Source organism: Spinacia oleracea, chromosome 4 (assembly GCF_020520425.1).
Source record: "Spinacia oleracea cultivar Varoflay chromosome 4, BTI_SOV_V1, whole genome shotgun sequence".
In the NCBI taxonomy this organism is placed as follows: Eukaryota; Viridiplantae; Streptophyta; class Magnoliopsida; order Caryophyllales; family Amaranthaceae; genus Spinacia; species Spinacia oleracea.
This window is the reverse complement of record NC_079490.1, coordinates 177074123-177095265: the sequence shown is the minus strand read 5'-3', so window position 1 is coordinate 177095265 and position 21143 is coordinate 177074123. Positions and strand designations below refer to the sequence as shown.

Genomic DNA, 21143 nt, shown 5'->3' with positions numbered 1-21143 from the left:
AAAGGAAAATCCCTTAGCATCTAAGCAAGAAACTGAAATGATGTTTTTAGTAAGACTTGGAACATGGAAACATTCTTCCAGTTCCAAAACTAGCCCGGAGGGCAACGACAAATAGTAAGTTCCTACAGCTAATGCAGCAATCCGTGCTCCATTTCCCACTCGTAGGTCGACTTCACCCTTGCTTAACTTTCTACTTCTTCTTAGTCCCTGTGGATTGGAACATAAGTGTGAGCCACAACCTGTATCTAATACCCAAGAAGTTGAATTAGCAAGTATACAGTCTATAACGAAAATACCTGAAGATGGAACGACTGTTCCGTTCTTCTGATCTTCCTTTAGCTTCAAGCAATCTCTCTTCCAATGCCCCTTCTTCTTGCAGTAGAAGCATTCGGATTCAGAAGTGGGTTGACTGACCTTCCTCTTTGCAGATTTGGCGCCAGTTTGCTTAGTTGGGCTGGCCTTGTTGCCACCTTTCTTAGCATTCCTCTTCTTTCCAGATTTCTTGAACTTGCCCCCACGCACCATAAGCACATCCTGCTTATCACTTTTGAGCGTCTTTTCAGCGGTCTTCAGCATACCGTGAAGCTCAGTGAGCGTTTTGTCCAGACTATTCATACTGTAGTTCAGTTTGAACTGATCATACCCGCTATGAAGAGAATGGAGGATGGTGTCTATAGCCATTTCCTGAGAAAATTGCTGATCCAGCCGACTCATATTCTCAATGAGTCCAATCATTTTGAGAACATGTGGACTTACGGGCTCGCCTTTCTTAAGCTTGGTCTCAAGAATTTGCCTATGAGTCTCGAATCTTTCGACTCGAGCCAGATCTTGGAACATGTTCTTCAACTCACTGATGATTGTGAAAGCATCTGAGTTGATGAACGTTTTCTGCAGATCCGCACTCATGGTGGCGAGCATTAGACATTTCACATCCTTGTTGGCATCAATCCAACGATTGAGGGCTGCCTGAGTGATCCCGTCGCCTGGAGCTTCGGGCATCGCCTCATCTAGGACATACTCCTTTTCTTCCTGCATAAGAACTATTTGCAAGTTCCTTTGCCAGTCAAGGAAGTTTTTCCCGTTCAACTTCTCCTTTTCGAGAATTGATCGAATGTTGAATGAATTGTTGTTTGCCATATTAAAACTACAATTGAAAAGAATAAACAAATAAATAACCATTCACAGTTTCTCTTAATAAACTTAAATTCTAGCATTCATGCATAATTCAATGTTTATTAAGCATTTTATTCAAGTTATGTGTTCCGGCAGGTGTGAATAAAATGATTCCAAGATCCTAAAATCATTGAAGAACTAAGCACAGTTTGTCGACTTAATCCTAGAACATCTTAGGTAAGCAAAAGCCTTTTGCTAATAGTCTAGAAACTATTCTTGGTTGATAGGTACGTCTAAGAACTTATTAGGTAAACCTATCGAATTTGCCACGACATAAAAGGACTCCTTACTTATATCGTTGAGTTTCACCAAAACTAACATGTACTCACAATTATTTGTGTACCTTGCCCCTTTAGGACCAATAAGTAACACCTCGCTGAGCGAAAACTATTACTAGATTGATGTAAAGGATATCCAAGCAAGTGTATATTTTGGCATGGCACCTTTTAACTCAATTTTTAAGTTTGGAACTTAAGGCTCTTACTATGTTGGTTAGATTTTAAGTGAACTAAAATCCTTAATCATGCAACATAATCAAGCTTTTGATCTCATGCATTTTAAGACATATTTAAAGCAATAAATAACTTAAAACATGCATAAGATATTTGTGATCTAGTATGGCCCGACTTCATCTTGAAGCTTTGACTTCAAAGTCCGTCTTGAAAATCTCCGTGGGAGGCACCATTTTCTTCAAATAGGATAAGTTATAACTAATTACAACTATTTGATGGTACGCAGACCATATTTGAATTGAAAAACAACTTTGGTACTTTAGACCAATTACATTCAAATTAATGGTACGCAGACCATATTTTCTATCCTATTTGGGCCATACTAGTCACTTCATAACCTGCAAAACAGTACATATACAATATATACCATTCACCCATTCATTATCATGAATGGCCCACATAGCTGGTTAGTTAAACACATTATGCATCACGTAAACATTTGCAGCAATTAATCAAGGGCACCAATAATCTACCAATTATTCAGTCCTTATTAATTCTAATCGAGTTGTTTTAACCTTAAGGATTTGTAGACCTAATCAAGAGTTTATGACTAAAAGCACTCCCACTCAAACCAATAAATTCATACGCTTTACTAATTTTAAACATAAAATTGTATTTCTAGTCTAACCGGAAACATACAAATTTAATTAAAATTTAAAGCTCATATAAATTTATAATTCAATCCAAAAATTTAATTTTAATTTCAGTCACATTTAAATTAATTTATGATTTTAATTTTAGTAAAATAATTAGAATAAATGCCATTTATTATAATTATAATATTCAAAATTAAAATCCAAGAAATTAATTCAAATTATTAATTTTAAAATCAATTAAAAATTACGTGAACTGAAATTTTCAAATTAAACATTCAAAACGATCTAATCGTAACGCAAACACCCCACGCGTTGCACGCCCATGGGCTGTACGCACACAGCCATTGCTGGCCATGTGCGCGCAGCCCATGCGCTCGTTGCATAGCTGCTGCTGTCCCATACGCAAGCCTCCGCACAGCGCCCACCGCACGCGAGCTATCGCTCGCAGCGCGCGCGCGTTACCGCGCTCGCTGGTGCGCGAGATCGCTCGCTGGTGTGCGCGAGCCATCGCTCGCTGGGGCGCTGCATCGCTCGCTGGGGCGCTGCATCGCTCGCTGGCGCGCGAGATCGCGCGCTGGTGCGCGAGATCGCTCGCTGGTGCGCGCGAGCCATCGCTCGCTGGGGCGCTGCATCGCTCGCTGGCGCGCGAGATCGCGCGCTGGCGCGCGAGATCGCTCGCTGGTGCGCGCGAGTGATGCTGGGCGCAGCGCTCGTGGCACGCGAGCTTGCGCTCGCTGCGCACGAGGCTGCGCGCTCTTGTGCGAGGCAGCGCGCGCTGTGGCGCAGCTCGCTTGCTGCCCACACGCGACTGCCTTGGCTCGCCCCTCGCCCATGCCCATCCGTTCATTGCTCGTGGCACACGACACAAGGCAGGGCTGCTGCCTTGCGCTCGTGCACTACGCCCTTGCTCATTGCATTCGTGCCGCACGGGCGACGAGCTCCCTTGCTCGTCGTCGCATGCCCGCATTATACAACACCCCTTAAGGGTAACACGAAGCGTCCATTGCTTCGTGCGTGCAAGTTATTTGAACGAATCGCATAAAAATTTAAAATTTATATTTAAAATTAATGACAAATTAATAAATATTATTAATTTCATAATTTTAGGGCGAAAAATCGAAAATTTATTATCCAATTGATTTCCGATTGTTATGGATTCAAGTCTAGGTCATAAAAATTTAAAATTTATCATAAATTTACAATTTTTATGGTGGTTTTTAATCATAGGTTTCTAATTAAATTACAATTAATTATGAAAATCAAATTAATTCTAAATTATTCTAATTTTCAACAAATTAATCATAATTACAAATTAGATTGCATAATTAACAAGACTAGGCATTCAAACTTGTTAAACATATGCAGTAGGTCAATCAAAAATTCAAGATTTATCAACAGGAATCGCAAATATTTAATTTAACATCTTAAATTTACGAAATTTTGCATCCGAAAAACTAAAACCTTCGAAAAGTCATAGTTAGGCTTCGAATTTGAGAATTCTGGGTTCGGCAGAAAAATACTATTTTTGTCAAAATTTTAGAATGCCTTTTACATGCGGAATTGACACAAAAATCACTCAATTCGGATGAGTAATGAAGAAACTGCCGAAAAACTGCGTACATATAATTAAATAAACGCAATTTGCAATTAATTAACAATTACGAAAATTAATCACCCCTTTTAATTCTTGCAAATTTGTAATATTTAACCATGTTCATGCAATTTAGATTATGAAAATAATAAGGGGCTCGTGATACCACTGTTAGGTTATGATACATATGACATTTACATAAATCATGCGGAAACAACCATTAACCCAGGAAACATATTATTTACACATAATCATATAGCATAATTAGATGCATACTCTTTGTTGCGTGCCTTCCCTAGCTGCGCCCGAACCGAACAAGAACAAGTCTTTAGGACTCCAAGTGTCGTCCCTCCGTAGATAGTCCACAGCACGTCCGGATCCGCCTTAAGATTGACCAACTAGAATCGCCCTTAAGGTACTCAGAAAATTCGGCACTTTTGGGGCAAGATGGGTGTTTGAATTTTCTCTCAAAAAACTCACTTTTGAATACTTTGAAACTTGTGTATAAATTATGACCCCTAGGCCTTTATTTATAGAGTTATGGAAAAGGAATCGTAATCCTAGTAGGATGCGAATTAATTGGAATTAGAATTCTACATGAATTCTACTTAATCAATTTATCCAATAGGAATAGACATTTAATCATACACTGACTCTTGCAGATTCAGGAATCTCGCATGAGCTCAAACTCACACACACACGGCAGCCACAAGGGCTGCCCACGCATGCGAGCAGCAGCCCACGCAGCGCGGCCCACGCATGCGTGGCCTTGTGCGCGCTGGGCTGTGGCGTGCGTGCTTGCTGGGCGATGGCCTGGCTTCGTGCTGGGCCTTCGTCCGGCAGGCCTCGTCCGATGCTAATTCGTACGATACGCTTCCGATTAAAATTCCATTTCCGGAATCTATTTCCGATACGAACAATATTCAATATTTCCGATTCCGGAATTAATTTCCGTTTCGAACAAATATTTAATATTTCCGTTTCCGGAATTATTTTCCGATTCCGGTAATATTTCCGATTCTGACAATATTTCCGTTTCCGGCAATATTTCCGATTCTGGTAATATTTCCATTTCCAACAATATTTTCCGATACGTACCATGTTTCCGTTTCCGGCAACATCTACGACTTGGATAATATTCATATTTCCGATACGATCCATATTTCCGTTTCCGGCAATATCATCGTTTCCGGAGTATTCATTTCTTGCCTGTGACGATCTTAGCTCCCACTGAAACCAAGATCCGTCGGTTCCGAATATTCATAGATGGAGTATTTAATGCCATTAAATACTTGATCCGTTTACGTACTATTTGTGTGACCCTACGGGTTCAGTCAAGAGTAAGCTGTGGATTAATATCATTAATTCCACTTGAACTGAAGCGGCCTCTAGCTAGGCATTCAGCTCACTTGATCTCACTGAATTATTAACTTGTTAATTAATACTGAACCGCATTTATTAGACTTAACATAGAATGCATACTTGGACCAAGGGCATTATTTCCTTCACGATGTGTGTTGTGTTACCGGTTGGTTGTTCCTTTGTTCTCTGTTTCGGCACCATGTTCATCTTGCTCCAGGGTTTTTGCGAGGGATATCTTCGGTGATCATGCAGTGTCGTGTTCTTGCATTGTGGGTATTAAACATCGTCATAATGTTGTTCGGGATACCCTTATTGATGTTTGTTATCGCTCTGGGATTTCGGCACAGAAAGAGGTTGATATTGGTCTGTCTGGAGGGAATGACAGAACTCTCCGACATGCGGACGTGTTACTCTACTCTTGGGATCGGGGTCGTGATGTGTGTGTTGACTTGACATGATCTTCTCCTTTGACACAATCTGAGTTGTCCGGCTTTGTTCCGGGACGGGTTGTGACTGATGCGGCTAATCGAAAGCGAGTCAAGTACGAAGCGAGCTGTCAAGAAATTAGGTACGATTTTCTTCCTTTCTCCTTTTCTTCTCTAGGGAAACTAGATAAGGATGTTGTTTCACTGCTGAAGCGAGTTCAGAAATTCTCTAAGACTCAAGACATTGGGGCTCGTGCTGCTGCTTATATCTTCAGCAGGATAGGCTTTGCTATAGCTAGAGGAGTAGGGCCTCAGATTGTATCTCGACTTCCCACTAACATTTTGTACTTTGATTGACTTTATTAGCTTGTAACGTTTTGGTGTTTTCCCATAATAATAATAATAATAATAATAATAATAATAATAATAATAATAATAATAATAATAATAATCCTAATCCTAACATTTCCTTAAGAATAGTGAAATGACAACCAAAGTTTAAAAACTTGTGTATTTAGTTTGAACTATTGATAAATTTGAGTTGTTCTTTGGTTAGGATTGGTTTCGGATCTTCGGTTCGGATCGGTTGCGGGTTGATTCAAATTTTATAGTTATTTTCGGTTCGGGTTACTTCAGTTTCGAATGAAGATGGGATCGGGTCGGTTTGGATATAAGGTCATTTCAGATTAGTTTCGGTTTCTGTCAGGGTAAATTTGGGTTCCAGGTTCATTTTGGGTCGTCATTTCGGATAAAATTCGGGTAAAGGATCGAATCATTTATATCGGCTCCATTTACCAGGCCTATGCCTATCTCATCCCCAAGTTACCCCCTACCCTTTGTTGGATGTTCTAGTTGAGAAAAGGCAAAGAAAATGGTGAAAAGGAATAGTGGAAATTGCCCCACATCGATAAATATCTTTTTCCCTTATAGCTTGTTTATACTTCATTGGAATGTTAGTGTATTACTTGTTTGAGAAAGTGCAAGAGATGTCTTGGTGTTCACACATGCACACAGACCGAGTAATTAAGGCTCGAGATCTTGGGAAATGCGATGCACGGGCGAAGGTGGGTTGTTGGCCTACCTATTCTTTTTAGTACCTAGCTGTTTTGGTCAAATTATTTTTACGAAAATCTCTTGATTACGTAATCGTTTGATTGATTAGCGTTAATGGTGCGTAACCGTTACTCCCTTAATAAACCAAACACAATGCGCTCTCTCTCTCTCAAATTCCCAAAGGTTTTTGGGCAAGTATTCAGACCCCATTCGTGTTTGTGAATGCACACAAATTCGGAGTTGTGTTAATCCTGAAGAGCGTCCGCTTTTGATCTACTGCACCGAAAAATACCGCGGGATCGTCTTTTAGGACAACGGTATTCCACGATGCAACAATTGTTTGTTCGATTCATCCACCATCGAGATAAGTTTTTTCTAAATTTTTGTATTATCGTGACACTCCTTTGGGGTTGATATTGAACCTCTATAACTCCAGCCTCATCGGAATTTGATAGGAAAGTCAAATGTTGTTGAAAATAGAAGGTACGATATATACCACTAGGTCAAATTTAACTTGGTCCTTCATTGAAATCTTACAATCCACACCACTAGGCCAAACAAAGTTGTCATTTTGTTATTGACATAGGAAGGATTTGAATAAAATAAAATAGAAAATCATACCCTTAATTATGGAATATTCGCGGGAAAGATAGATTTGGTGACTCTTATTTCACGGTGGAGGAAACTTATAATTTCTATGCCTAAAGTAGCCTTGCACTGTGTATCATGTACTCCGTATGCAGTTTATCCAAGAGTGTGGATAGTCATTAGAACCGCTATTTGCCTATTTATATGGTGTACAAGAGTGCACAGTAATTATGACGCACCCATTCAAGTACTACGTGTCTACGTCCTTCAGTACTACAATCTGATATTACAGAAGTACGGATTATATCGCGGTTCCTAATTTGAGGATAATTCACAAAAGGGGAGTTAATCATAATCTAAAAACAAAAAGTCTTGCACGCATAAGGTGTATAATAAATTTATTGTACACCAAGATAAAATTTATGCAGTTTTTTGTAACTTTTATATTATAAAAATAAAAAGTTGATAGATAAACATTTTAAAGGGTTAAATGATTAATTTAACATTATTAGTGATTTTGAAGAAATAATTTTTATTCAAATGAAAAAATTTATCATTAAAAAATAGATATATAAATGTAACTTTTAAGCATTTTGAGTCAACTTTACTCGGGTTTATAATACGGAGTATTTATTGTACACCACTTATAAATAAGAATTTGTTATCTAAAAAAGGTAGGAGTAGTAATCCATTCCATTGGAGACAAGAAAAGGACCGTTTGGTTTCACACAAATAACATGAACACAAATAACATGAATACAGAAATAAAGAGCACATTTCTTTCTTCCAATTCTAATCTATTCCTTTGCGATGAACCACAAATTGTTCGTGCAGCCGCGGTATTGTTAGGACATAGGAGACACATTGGCCGAAACTTGCACGAAACAAATGCATTATCAAAGCATTATTGATAGTTTTGGTCCAAACACAAACTTTGACATTACTACAATATTCACATGTTATTACTCCAAAAAATCAGCTTCTAAGAAGTCAAGTACAATATGAGTGTCCTTTGGCTAATCTAAATCACCTAAACACTTAAGTGTAGTAGTATATAACTTAAACTATTTGGCGTTGTTATTCTCGTGTCCTTTGTGTATTTTGTTTTCCTCTCTTTCTGCCTCAATTCTCAATAACCATTAGCCAAATTAATTACTAATTAAAAACATGGTAATTAGTACTGAGAAACTGATCAAGTTAACAAGAAAGTGGCAAAAGGAGGCGGAACCTAAGAGAAGAAGAGTCGCATATTCAGTGGCCGAGAAAGGTCATTTTGTGGTGTATACTAGTGATGGAAAACGGTTTATGGTTCCCTTATCATATCTGAAAAGCCAAGTGTTTAGAGAGCTGTTTCGTATGGCAGAAGAAGAGTTCGGAGTGCCTACTGATGGACCGATCACACTGCCTTGTGATTCCATTTTCATGGAGTATTCATTGTTTATTGTCAGGAAACATGCATTTCTTCATCTCTCCTTATCAAACTTCTGCTGCTCATCTTTGGGATTGGATTAAATCAACATCAAAACAATCAAAACTTGTAAATAATGTAATTTCAATTCTCACTATGTAATGATGCTTGTTTTTTTAATTTTATTTGGTATAGTTCATATATTAACAAATCAAATACGGAGTATTTATTTCATGGGCGTTATATCCTGCAGACCTGCAGTTACAGTTAAAATACAAAAGCGTAAACTTTTCACGATTCTGAAAACTAACAGAAAATCAAAACTACTTTTTTTTTTTTTTGATCCACCAAAAGAACTGAAGACAATCACCGTACATCTTCGTACTAGAAAACAAGTGCACATAAAATAGTACAATTGCGGTACGCCCAACATGGTACAGAAAAGTAGTCCTGCAGGCAAGATGAGATATACATGCATCAGGGCTATATATGTAATATGTTAGTTCCTGTTATTTAGGTAATGTTCACACAATTTTAACCATCCTGATATCATATGAAACACAGGCTGAGTTTAAGGCGTTTCGCTACATTTGTCAGCCTAGATGTATATAAATATATAATGAACAAAACACTACTCGATGTTAGTTTCTAACTATGTCGGACAGTAGGAGAATTTTGTGGGCAGCTTGCTAATTGCTACTAAAACTACCCATCTGATAAATTAGTGCGAAGCACGTACAAACGAATTAAATGCAGATGTCTGGTTGCCATCTGCATCAGAGAACAGCACAGTTATACAGATCAGATATTACATGAAAGAAAAAAGCACAACCATTCAACTTATGATTCAATAATCTGATTGAGTGGCTAAAAAGAGGTTTATATTAATTATCAACAGACATATTTGGGATACATGTTTTGGAATCATTTAAAGTAACATAATCTTGATCACATGGTTTTGTTTCCAAATCATGTGAACAAGTTAGTCACCAATGAAGTGATATGTCTTCTTGTTGAAGCTATAAGACTTGCCTGTTCTCTCAACACTTTCCAACCAAGTAAACATACTGCTAATTCCTCAAACTCATCTATTATCTTATCTTTCGAAAAATTCTCTCCTTACACTCTTAAAAGTAAAAGAAGCTCAATATGATCAGCACAAAGAAGCTCCTCAAGATGGCAAGAAAGTGGCAAAAGATAGCTGCCGCTAGCAGGAAGAGGATCTCTTGGCCTCGACCAGTGGCTGATAAAGGTCACTTTGTCGTCTATACAACTGATGGAAGACGGTTTATCATCCCTTTGGCTTATCTCAAGAGCGAGATTTTTATAGAGCTCTTCAGAATAGCAGAGGAAGAGTTCGGGTTAACAAGTTCAGGGCCAATCACACTTCCCTGTGATTCGAGTTTCATGGAATATGCAATCTCTATGATCCAAAGACGTGTAGCTGAGGACTTGGAAAAAGCATTGATCATGTCATTGGCCAGCTGCAGATATTTCTCTGTGTCACATGAACATCAAGATCAAACAAATTCACACTTGTTGATTTCTAGTTTCTAGAACATAATTTTGTTTCTCCTTTTGTATAGAATTGAACCAACATAGAGTATATAGTTAGTTATAGTCAGAAATTTAATGAGAACAGAATTCAGATTCAAATCAAACATTTTCTCCATTGTGTGAATATACCCTTCAAATTTAATTCGTCTTGCCGCACGCATGGTATAAACTGCAAAAGGATTACATAAATATATACAGCATACAATTTCACAAAGTTTTACTGTATTTCTTTTGATCTGTTTTGAAAGGTCTAAGAGTAAAATTTCACATCCTATTGTTGGTTAAAGTAACTTGCACCGAAGTGAAGAGTTTGAGTAACAACGGTGAATATCTATGGTATACCGACAGGGTTGATGGATAACTATGAACTATTCATAATTCACCTGCCATATGCTTTTGTTTTATATTGAACCCTACATACAACCAGGCAACCCATAAATAATACTTCTATTTGGATTCTGGCCATACAAATATGAAATATGATTCCTTTCTGCCAGTTATAGTATAGAACTATAGGTCAATACTATGTGTCCCATATTACTTTGCACACTTGTTTTTTCATTTAATTTTTTTTTTTATCTTTACTGTTTTCTTAGCCGATGAAATCTTATTTTATGTTTATGTCCAATTTAATTTTGCCTTGGTGCCGGAGATGCCATTGCAGTTCGAAATGCAACAGATTAGATGAAAAGAAAATATAATGTTAAGAACAAATGGTTTTTCATTCTGCTTTTTAGCTTGAGTTTTTCCAAAATACTACCTTGAGGACATGCTTGGATTGAGGGTAATGTACTAAAGGGGTAATAAAAGTCAAACTAAGGTAATTGAAGGTGATGATGAGGGGATGAAGTGGTGGCAAAGGGAACAAGCTAGTGTTGGCAAGAAGAAAATAAAAGGGAAGGGGAACAAATACCCTCATCATGGGAGGAATAGTTACCCACCATCTCACTAGGGTGATTATTACCCTCATTTGGGGGTAATTACTTCCCCCTTTCCTACCTTCTCCTCACAACACCACCACTACCACAACTTCTCATCATAATACCACCACACCACCCTCCTTGCAACCACCTCAATTCACCTTCATTGTCCTTTTATTATGGTGGTTGACTTTTATTACCCCATAATCCATTATACCCAATCCAAGCGTGCCCTGAGAAGGAAAGTTTTTCCCACTCTTGGACATACAAAAGGTAATTCCTCGGGATATTGTATATTTACATGACACAGTTATATTGTTATCTGAATTGAGACCATTAGATCTCAGTCAATAGGTTTGCAATACATCTAACAGAGATAGGGTGTGTTCTCTTTAACTTACAAAAAAGTATCAGATTTAGTAAGTTCATACAAGTTTCAATTAGGTCTTTTAAGTTCAATAAGTTCAAATAGGTTCCTATAAGTTTACTCTCTCCGGTTTACTCTCTAGTAATCAAGTCTGATTAGGCAATTAAGCTTAATCAGTTCCAATAATTCAAGATAAGTTCAGGTTGTATCCGGTGAAGAGAATGCCCCCTTACAGGGTAAGTTCCTTTTTTTATGATTTTTTTATTCATATGTCTAAAATTGTTGAATATATGAAATTTAAAGCATGCATCATGAAAAGATAACGTGTGTATTGCTGCTAAAGTGACAAGGCTATCTGATTTGAACTTCCGCAGGAAATTTCATTAATTTCCTCTTTGTAAATTTGTACACGTATATGTTTCCTACTTAAAAATAGAAAACATTTCTAAAAGCTACAGATAAATAATTGTTGATTGGGTTGTTCTTGAAGGCCATTTGACAATGATGAGTATCTGCAGGTGGCTAAAGACATGATCAATGCCTTCTCCATATCTTCAGTGACATGTCTTTGAATCATGGAGATTACGTACTCCATGAAGCTCGAATCACAAGGCAGCATAATTGGCCCTGAACTTTCTACTCCAAACTCTTCCTCGGCCATTCTAAAGAGCTCTGTGAAAATCTCGCTCTTGAGGTATATCAAAGGAATCATGAATCGTCTTTTATCACTTGTGTAAACAACAAAGTGACCCTTATCAGCCACTGATCTTGACCAAGAAATTCTTCTTCTGCTAGCAGCTGCTAATCTTTGCCATTTCCTTGCCATTTTGATAAGCTTCTTTGTACTTATCATTTTGTGGGTTTCAGAATTCAGATAAGGAACCAAAGGAGATAAGTTTTTTGAAGATGAGAGGAATGCAATGAGTGATTTAGGAGTGGTTGATTGAGAAAGCTTTGGTGAATGATCAAGTTTTATAGCTCCAACCCGAAGACATATCATTTCGACGTGGGACTGCTTTGTTTTCATTCTCTGGAAACAAATTCATGTGGATATTCAGGTGGCCTGTCTGATTCAATTTTTGGCCATCTGACAACCATTTTGACAGATTTCAAATCATAATTTGATTATTGTGTAAACTTCCTGTTTTACACACACCAACTAATTAAATGCAGATGTTTCGATTGCCAAAGAACACCCCATTTACACAGGCTTATATTAATCATCAAGAGACAACTATGGACTACATGTTTTGAGATCATCCACAGCATCAACTTAATCGCGTGGTTTTGCTTTCAGATAATGCGAACAAGGCAATCACCAATGAAGTGACATGTCTTCAGCTTGAAGCTATAAAACTTGCCCATTTCTTCCAGTACTTCTAACCAAGTAAACTGCTAATCCCTCATCAAATTCAAAAACTTTATCAACTTCGGGAAAAAAAAACTCTCCTTTCACTCTTATAACATAAACTTCGCAACATGATCAGCACAAGGAAGCTTATCAAGATGGCAAGAAAGTGGCAAAAGATAGCAGCTGCGAGCAGGAAGAGAATCTCTTGGCCACGACCAGTGGCTAACGAGGGTCACTTTGTCGTCTACACAGCAGATGGAAAAAGATTTATGATTCCTTTGACATATCTAAAGAGCGCGATTTTCATAGAGCTTTTCAGAATAGCCGAGGAGGAGTTTGGAGTGACAAGTTCAGGGCCAATAACGCTTCCATGTGATTCAAATTTCATGGAGTACATAGTCTCTATGATCCAAAGACGTGTAGCTGAAGACTTGGAAATGGCATTAATTATGTCTTTAGCTACCTGCAGATACTCATCATTGTCACATGAACATCAAGAACACACTAATCCACAAATGTTTGTATGTAGTTTCTAGAATAAATAGTTATGTTCATCCTCTTGTACAAACCATATACTTCAAAGTAGTACAATTTTTACCTAGAAGGTTAATGACAGTTGTGAAAACAGTTCTTTTAATTTTTTTTTGCCACTATAATTATTTTCCCTTTCCTTTAGTTCTTCCTTTTTGCTGTTTGATATGAATTGGAAAAAGAAAAAGAAAAATTAAAGGAATTGCGAACAATATTTGGGATTCTCATACTTGCTTTGCACCTAAATAATACGCCACATTTCTATTATCCATAAATAACAGTAGCCTTTTCTTAGTTTAGTAGGATAAACATAGAACAAATCCCATAGTATAGTATTTACTCTTATTTATTTAACAAAATAGCCTAGTTGGAAACTTTGATACATACTTGAATAATTTTGTCCGACATGAGTACCCAAGTCCGAGTAAAAGCTTTAATAAGCTGAAAGTACCTTTAGTCTATAGTAAATTTCACCAGTCATCAGTCATCACATGCTTATGTTTCATATTGAACCCTACTCACAACAAAACAACCATAAATGTTATGCCTAATCCATCTGGAAATGTGTTATTTTGAATTCCATCATTTGCCAGTTGGTTAAATACAAATGTATGTCTTTATCAGTTTGATTTGCCTCGGCCCTTCAGAATCTCATTGCAGCTGGAATTGCCGAAAGATGTCCATCACTTTACTCAATTTTTAAAATTTCATCTTCATTTACCAACTAATGAAGAGCAACCTTGTGGCGGGACTAAATAAGTTTTTTTTTCGGCAGGGACCAAACAGAAAATTCTTAATACATACTTATGAAGGAGAACAAATTAAACATATAACCATTTATAAACAATTTTTTCAACAGTTGATTTTTCTTGGTTTGCTTGATGGATTATGATTAAGCTACATGTTTTTAATGGCTGCCATTAATGTTTTTAATTATCAGGTAAAATTCTTCAACTTATACAAAAAAACAAAGGAATGTCCACTCTAGATTATACTATAATCTACGTTAGCAGCTGCCAAGAAGCAGCTTGCATCAATTATGAGGTGACATCTTTGGCCTACCAAGATATATACTGTATATAAAATGTATCAAAATAATTGCCAGATGAAAAGTATATAAATCAGACATACCCACCTGAATATCCACATGAACATGCTCCCAAACTATTAAAACAAGGCAGTCCCATGTCGAAGAGGATATGTCTTTAGCTTGGAGCTATAAAACTTGATCATTCTCCAAAGCCTTCTCAACCAAGCACTCATACATTCCTTTATTACATCCCAAAAGCCTTTCTCATCTTCAAAAAGCTCTCTACTTTCTCTGTTTGAAAACCAACAAAATGATTAGTACAAAGAAACTTATCAAAATGGCAAAGAAATGGCAAAGATTAGCAGTTGCCAGTAGAAGGAGAATTTCTTGGTCAAGATCAGTGGCTGATAAGGGTCACTTTGTTGTTTACACAAGCGATAAAACAAGGTTTATGATTCCATTGGCATACCTTGACAGCGAGATTTTCAGAGAGCTCTTCAGAATAGCCGAAGAAGAGTTTGGAGTGTCGAGATTGGGGCCAATCATGCTGCCTTGTGATTCAAATTTCATGGAGTACGCGATCTCTATGATCCAAAGACATGTAGACGAGGACTTGGAAAAGGCATTGATCATGTCCTTAGCTAACTGCAGATACTCATCCTTGTTACATGAAAATCAACAACAAACTAGTCAGCAATTACTTATCTGTAGTTTCTAGAAATTATTTTTATAATATTTTTTTGGTAACAAACATGTACAATTTTAGCTAGATAGCTAATGAGAATTCCTAAGGAAATTCAAATCAACTATTTTACTATTGTGACAATGAACCCTTCTCCTTTACTTCACGGCAAATGGTTTAAATTGTGAATTATCAACAAAATAATAACCTGCAATCTTAGGGGGTTTCATTTGGTTAAGTTACTTCTAACTTTTTAAGGGTCTGGTAGTCATTAACATATCCGGCCTGGTGGTTGCAGAGTAACTTAGATCAGAAAGATTTCAGAATAAGAAGTTCAAGTTATATAGATGAACGCAAGACGGGATTGGGCACTACCCTTTTAAGACTTACCAATTATTAACCTTGTTTTGCACTTGTACCAAACTACCAATAGGATAGGATGTCCAAATCTTTATAACAGGACATGAATTTTTCGTAATCGGAAGCACTTCTAATTGATAATATTCTGAGAACCCTTTAATGTATCACCACTTTCCCCTATCCAACATGAGCTAGGAGAGTAGTATGTATACAATACAACCTTTACTTCCCAGATAATTCAGATATAAACAGACGGCCTTTTCCAATATTGTACAGAGGCTGTTCTTTTCTTCAGAAATTGGTGAATGATTCTGAATTTAAAAGTATCTAATCTTATAATTTTCTGGTCATATGTTGTCCTTTCCGGTTGCAATGAGATCCACCGGCAAACAATTTTTACACTACAGTTTTGAATACCAACTGAAAAACTTAGAAATAAAACTAGAAGAAGGAATCATACTTGTATGAAGATTCAGATTGAATAAACATACAATTTGTGGTTGACTGGTTGTATCGGGGTTCAAAGTTAGAGCAACAGAACATGATAAACAAATGTTATAAACTAAATGATATTTGATTATGCAAAATACACATCTACCCATCATCCCTGTCATGGACTATATATACAAACCTATGTTATTCAAACTCTATCTTCTAGTCGAAGTTACTTTATCCAACACCAAGATCAGATCAGTATCACATCAAGCTCTCTGAAGTCTAAATTTCAGGCTATTCCTTTGTGACATTTTGATTATTTTGGAGTATATACCATGTGCAAAGACATAAAACAGAAGGGCACATGAATGCAATTATGCAATAGCAAAACTTTTGATTTGAATCACTTCTTTCTGAACTTTCATTAGCTTTCCAAGTAAAATTATACTATGGTTATGTTCAATATATACAAAGGAGGAAACAAATTTTCTTCTAGAAACTACAGACAAACATTTGCAGATTAGATTGTTCTTGATGTTCATACGACAATGAGTATCTGCAGGTAGCTAAGGACATGATCAATGCCTTCTCCAACTCCTTAGTTACACATCTTTGGATCATAGAGATGGCGTACTCCAAAAATTTCGAATCACAAGGCAGCCTAATTGGCCCTGAACTTGTTATTCCAAGCTCTTCCTCGGCTATTCTGAGGAGCTCTGTGAAAACCTCACTCTTGAGATAGGTCAAAGGTATCATAAACCGTCTTCCATCTTCTGTGTAAACGACAAAGTGACCGTCATTAGCCATTGGTTGCGGCCAAGAAATTCTCTTCCTGCTGGAAGCTGCAATCTTTCGCCATTTTCTTGCCATCTTGACAAGTCTCTTTGTGCTGATCATGTTGTGGGTTTTAACTTTTAAGAGTAAATTTTTCCAAAGATGGGAAAGTATTTGAATTAAAGAGGAATTTAGCTGTTTACTTGGTTTGAATGAGTTGAGGAAATGGTCAAGTTTTATAGCTTCAAACTAAAGACATATCACTTCATTGGTGACTGCATTGTTCTCAATATTTGGAAGCAAAACCACGCGGTCAAGTTTCTGTTGCATTCGGTGATCCAAAAACATGTAGCCCAAAGATGTCTCTACCACTCAATTAGATTATTGTATCATAGTTGGATAAGTATGCTGTTTTTTTCATCTAATCTACATAATTAGTTGTTCTATGATGCATATGGATACCCAAACATCTGCATTTAATTAGTTGGTAAGTACTTGGAACTTGGAAGTATTGAAGCAGGAAGTTTACAGAATAGTATAGTTTAGTGGTTGCTAAGATGCTTATTTCAATCATCAAGCAACATGTTTGGCCTATATGTTCTTATCATAATGGTTGCCTGATGGAAAAGAATACCAGACAAGGCCACCTGAATATCCACATGATTTGCTTCGAAAGATTGAAAACAAGGCTATTAACGTCGAAGTGATATGTCTTTGGGTTGGAGCTATAAAACTGAATCATTTCCGACGAAGTCTTCTCAACCAAGTATTTGCTAAAATCCTCATTACACTCCAATCTAATTTCTCATCTTTGAAAAGTTTTCTACTGTACTTAAAAACCCCAAAGTATGATCAGTAATAAAAAGCTCATTAAAATGGCAAAGAAGTGGCAAAAATTAGCAGCCGCAAGCAGGAGAAGGATTTCCTGGTCAAGAGCAGTGGCTGAAAAGGGTCGCTTTGTTATTTATACATGCGATAAAAGACGGTTCATGATTCCTTTGACATACCTCAAGAGCGCAATTTTCACAGAGCTCTTTCAAATGGCAGAGGAAGAGTTTGGAGTAGCAAGTTCAGGGCCGATTATGCTGCCTTGTGATTCAAATTTCATGGAGTACGTCATCTCCATAATGCAAAGACATGTCGCTGAGGAGTTGGAGAAGGCACTAATCATGTCCTGTAGATATTCATCATTGTCAAATAACCATCAAGAACAAACTAATCAACCACTTTTAATCTCTAGTTTTTAGAAAGATTTACTAGCTGTAGATAGCTTTTTTACAGAAAGCATATACTTGTACAATTTTACCGAAAGAAACTACTTAATGAAATTTCTTACAGAAGTTCAAATCAAACGGTCTTGTCATTTTAGCAATACTCCCTTCTTTATCCTTTTATGGTGCATGGTTTAAACTGCAATTTATCAACAAAACCTGAGACAATTAAAGAAAAGTCTTGCAGGAAAGCAAACTTAATTATGAAGATTTTACAGAAGCAATGAGAACTCATTTCGTTTAATTGTATATCCTCTACTTAGTACATATTACAACAAAATACAAGCAGGTAAAAACGTCATGTCCAATTAACAATTCACCAACAGACATCAAACATATATGAAGAAAAAAATATTAATTAAAAAACCACACAATCAACCTACATTCTTCTCGCGAAAAAAGCTAACTGGATCACACTATTGAATAACTCCAAAAATATGGCATTCATCTCTCCGTATTATAAATTTCATGCCTTCATAACTTTCTTTCACAAAAACCTACATTGCAGACCAACTGACCAAGAACTAATTAACTTGAAAAATTAGAATACCTTGAAGAAAATATTTACTGTTAAGTAGGAAGCTGCTGGTTGTTGTTACTTTCCCCACCACCCTTTGAGTCTATAAATCATGACCTCGATTACATCTTTCGCAGCCACTGTCGAGTAATGATGTGACACTTTTAGAGTCCAAAATTAAATCTGTTTTACATTTTGCACAATATCAGAAGGCAGGCAGCCTCATTCCTTAGTCAGCTTCATTCCTTAGTCAGAGATATCAGGTGCGCAGAGCGAACTAATAACAGAAGGCAGCATCGTAATATGATACTTTACATATGTTACATCAGTAAATCTCACTTAGTAGGTTTGCAGTATATCTTACACAGTATAAAAATATCAAGTCCTAGTACACTATATATAACCGTGCAAGTTAGTTATGAAATGAATTGAAGCATCTAAAACCACTAGGAAAAACAGGGGTACAAGTTTTAAAACCACTTCATTTAAACACAATAATAATCCAATTGAGCGACTGACAGGTTTACATTAATCACCAGGAGACATCTTAGGACTACATGTTTTGAGATAACTGAAAAACAACAAGGCCTTAACCACATGGTTTTGCTACCAAAAAATGTGAACAAGGCAGTCACCAATTCAATGATATGTCTGCAACTTGAAGCTATAAAACTTGATCAGTCTTTCAACTCTTTCCAATCAAGTAAACTGCTTACTCCTCATCAAATTCAAATATTTTATCAACTTTTTTAAAGTTATCTCCTTTGATTCTTAAAACACCACAACATGATCAGCACAAAGAAGCTTATCAAGATGGCAAGAAAGTGGCAAAAGATAGCAGCTGCCAGCAGGAAGAGGATCTCTTGGCCACGACCAGCGGCTAAAGAGGGTCACTTTGTCGTCTACACAGCAGATGGAAGACGATTTATGATTCCTTTGACATATCTAAAGAGCGCGATTTTCATAGAGCTCTTCAGAATTGCCGAGGAAGAGTTTGGGGTGACAAGTTCAGGGCCAATAACACTACCTTGTGATTCAAATTTCATGGAGTATGCGGTCAATATGATCCAAAGATGTGTAGCTGAGGACTTGGAAAAGGCATTAGTTATGTCTTTAGCTAGTTGCAGATACTCATCATTGTCACATGAACATCAAAAACATACTAATCCACAATTGTTTTTATGTAGTTTCTAGGGGGGAGAAATTTTGATTCCTTTTTGTACAGAAGATGTATATGATACAATTTTGCTTAGAAAAGTAACAATTATCCAGAAATTTTGTTCAAATCAAACAGTTTTGCTGTTGTAGTAAATATCCCTTTTCTTTCCTTTTGTTATGGCGCTTGATACAGACTAGAAATTACAAACAGAGTAGCTAGAAAATTCTCTGTGTTTTTAACCTTATTTGAAAGGGTCAAAGAGTCGTATAGCATATCCTCATGGTGGACACGGTTACTTGGATAAAATGAAGATTTCGATTAACATAGATGAATATTACGATTTACCACAGGAGTGATGGGCCAGCATATAAAAAACACTTCCATTTTCTATTTGTAACGTTCACATGATTGTGCTTCATATTGAACCCTACACACCACAAAACAACTACATATGTTGTGCCTAATCTATCTGGCCACACAGTGTGAGGGTATAGAAATTACATGTCTTTATTAGTTTGATCTGCCTTGGCCCTCAGAATCTCATTGCAGCTGTAATTGTCGAAAGACGACTATTACTCAACTTTAAATTATCAAATTGATCATATCTATCTAACTTCAAAATCATTTACCAACCAATAAGACGGGAGCTACCTTTTTACAATTACAGGTAATATTGAACATTTGAGTTCTTTACCACATATTCACGTAGCAGCCTCACACCAGGTTTTACTCCAACATCACAGGAAAAATAATTCTAAGTGCCGCTACATTGTAACATTGCTTCAAACAAAGACAAGTTTCAGTAAATAGACATAAATTTCATACCATCTACCTCCCCGCTCTGTAGCTAGTGGATAAAGTCCATGCTAGCTTGATTTTTCTTAGTAAGCTCAACAATATTCTTCATTGATTATCTCAGCTAGAAATATATACATATTCCGCTTTTAGATTTAAACTTTAACTAATACAATAGCAGATGTTTGGGTCGCTGTAACTAAAAACACCCCCCATTTGCTATATGGGTAAATAAACAAATTCCCACTGCTATTTAAGGTTAAATGCTTCGGATGTCAAACCCATTTTCTCACCGAAATACTTTTTTGGAGGATTAGGTTCCACAAATTTGGTTTCTTTTTTTGGTTGTTTTTAGCGTTCAAGAACATTACATGGGTTAGTAACCATATATTATAACTCTTCAACTTATCCAAAACAAATGAAAATCCACCCTAAATTATCAAGGATCATTTATCAAGTGGTTGACATCTTTGGCCTACATGTTCTAAGAACTGTCAAAATGAAAGCATGATGAGAAAATAAACCAGACATACCCAACTGAAGATCCATGTGAAATTGCTTCCAGAGAACGAAAGCAAGGCAGTCCCACGTTTAAGTGATGTGTCTTTAGCTTGGATCTATAAAACTTGATCATTTCCTCAGGAACTTCTCAAACCAATCACTAAAGTTTTTCATCAAAATCCTCC

General features: G+C 36.8%; 6 protein-coding genes and 1 pseudogene across 6 annotated transcripts; 5 read left to right on the top strand and 2 right to left on the bottom strand.

The window, feature by feature from the left end:
- The first annotated feature begins 8467 nt into the window (after positions 1 to 8467).
- Positions 8468 to 8812, top strand: LOC130472202 (auxin-responsive protein SAUR68-like). The gene has a single exon (XM_056842702.1). The coding sequence runs from the start codon at positions 8468 to 8470 to the stop codon at positions 8810 to 8812; it is 345 nt and encodes a 114-aa protein (XP_056698680.1).
- A 910-nt stretch (positions 8813 to 9722) lies between these two features.
- On the top strand, positions 9723 to 10448 carry LOC110788193 (auxin-responsive protein SAUR66-like). The gene has a single exon (XM_021992825.2). It carries the CDS (start codon positions 9858 to 9860, stop codon positions 10263 to 10265), a length of 408 nt encoding a protein of 135 aa, XP_021848517.1. The 5' UTR covers positions 9723 to 9857; the 3' UTR covers positions 10266 to 10448.
- A 1413-nt stretch (positions 10449 to 11861) lies between these two features.
- Positions 11862 to 13033, bottom strand: LOC110788192 (auxin-responsive protein SAUR64-like). The gene has a single exon (XM_021992824.2). It carries the CDS (start codon positions 12577 to 12579, stop codon positions 11998 to 12000), a length of 582 nt encoding a protein of 193 aa, XP_021848516.1. The 5' UTR covers positions 12580 to 13033; the 3' UTR covers positions 11862 to 11997.
- A 25-nt stretch (positions 13034 to 13058) lies between these two features.
- LOC130472201 (auxin-responsive protein SAUR66) lies at positions 13059 to 14193 on the top strand. The gene is made up of 2 exons (XM_056842701.1): positions 13059 to 13424; positions 14059 to 14193. Exons 1-2 carry the CDS (start codon positions 13059 to 13061, stop codon positions 14191 to 14193), a joined length of 501 nt encoding a protein of 166 aa, XP_056698679.1.
- Positions 14194 to 14569: 376 nt separating this feature from the next.
- On the top strand, positions 14570 to 15290 carry LOC130472346 (auxin-responsive protein SAUR64-like). The gene has a single exon (XM_056843043.1). The coding sequence runs from the start codon at positions 14775 to 14777 to the stop codon at positions 15180 to 15182; it is 408 nt and encodes a 135-aa protein (XP_056699021.1). The 5' UTR covers positions 14570 to 14774; the 3' UTR covers positions 15183 to 15290.
- A 1042-nt stretch (positions 15291 to 16332) lies between these two features.
- LOC110788195 (auxin-responsive protein SAUR66-like) lies at positions 16333 to 21129 on the bottom strand (annotated as a pseudogene).
- Positions 19066 to 19820, top strand: LOC130472348 (auxin-responsive protein SAUR66-like). Its single transcript, XM_056843045.1, has one exon. It carries the CDS (start codon positions 19290 to 19292, stop codon positions 19695 to 19697), a length of 408 nt encoding a protein of 135 aa, XP_056699023.1. The 5' UTR covers positions 19066 to 19289; the 3' UTR covers positions 19698 to 19820.
- Positions 21130 to 21143: the final 14 nt, after the last annotated feature.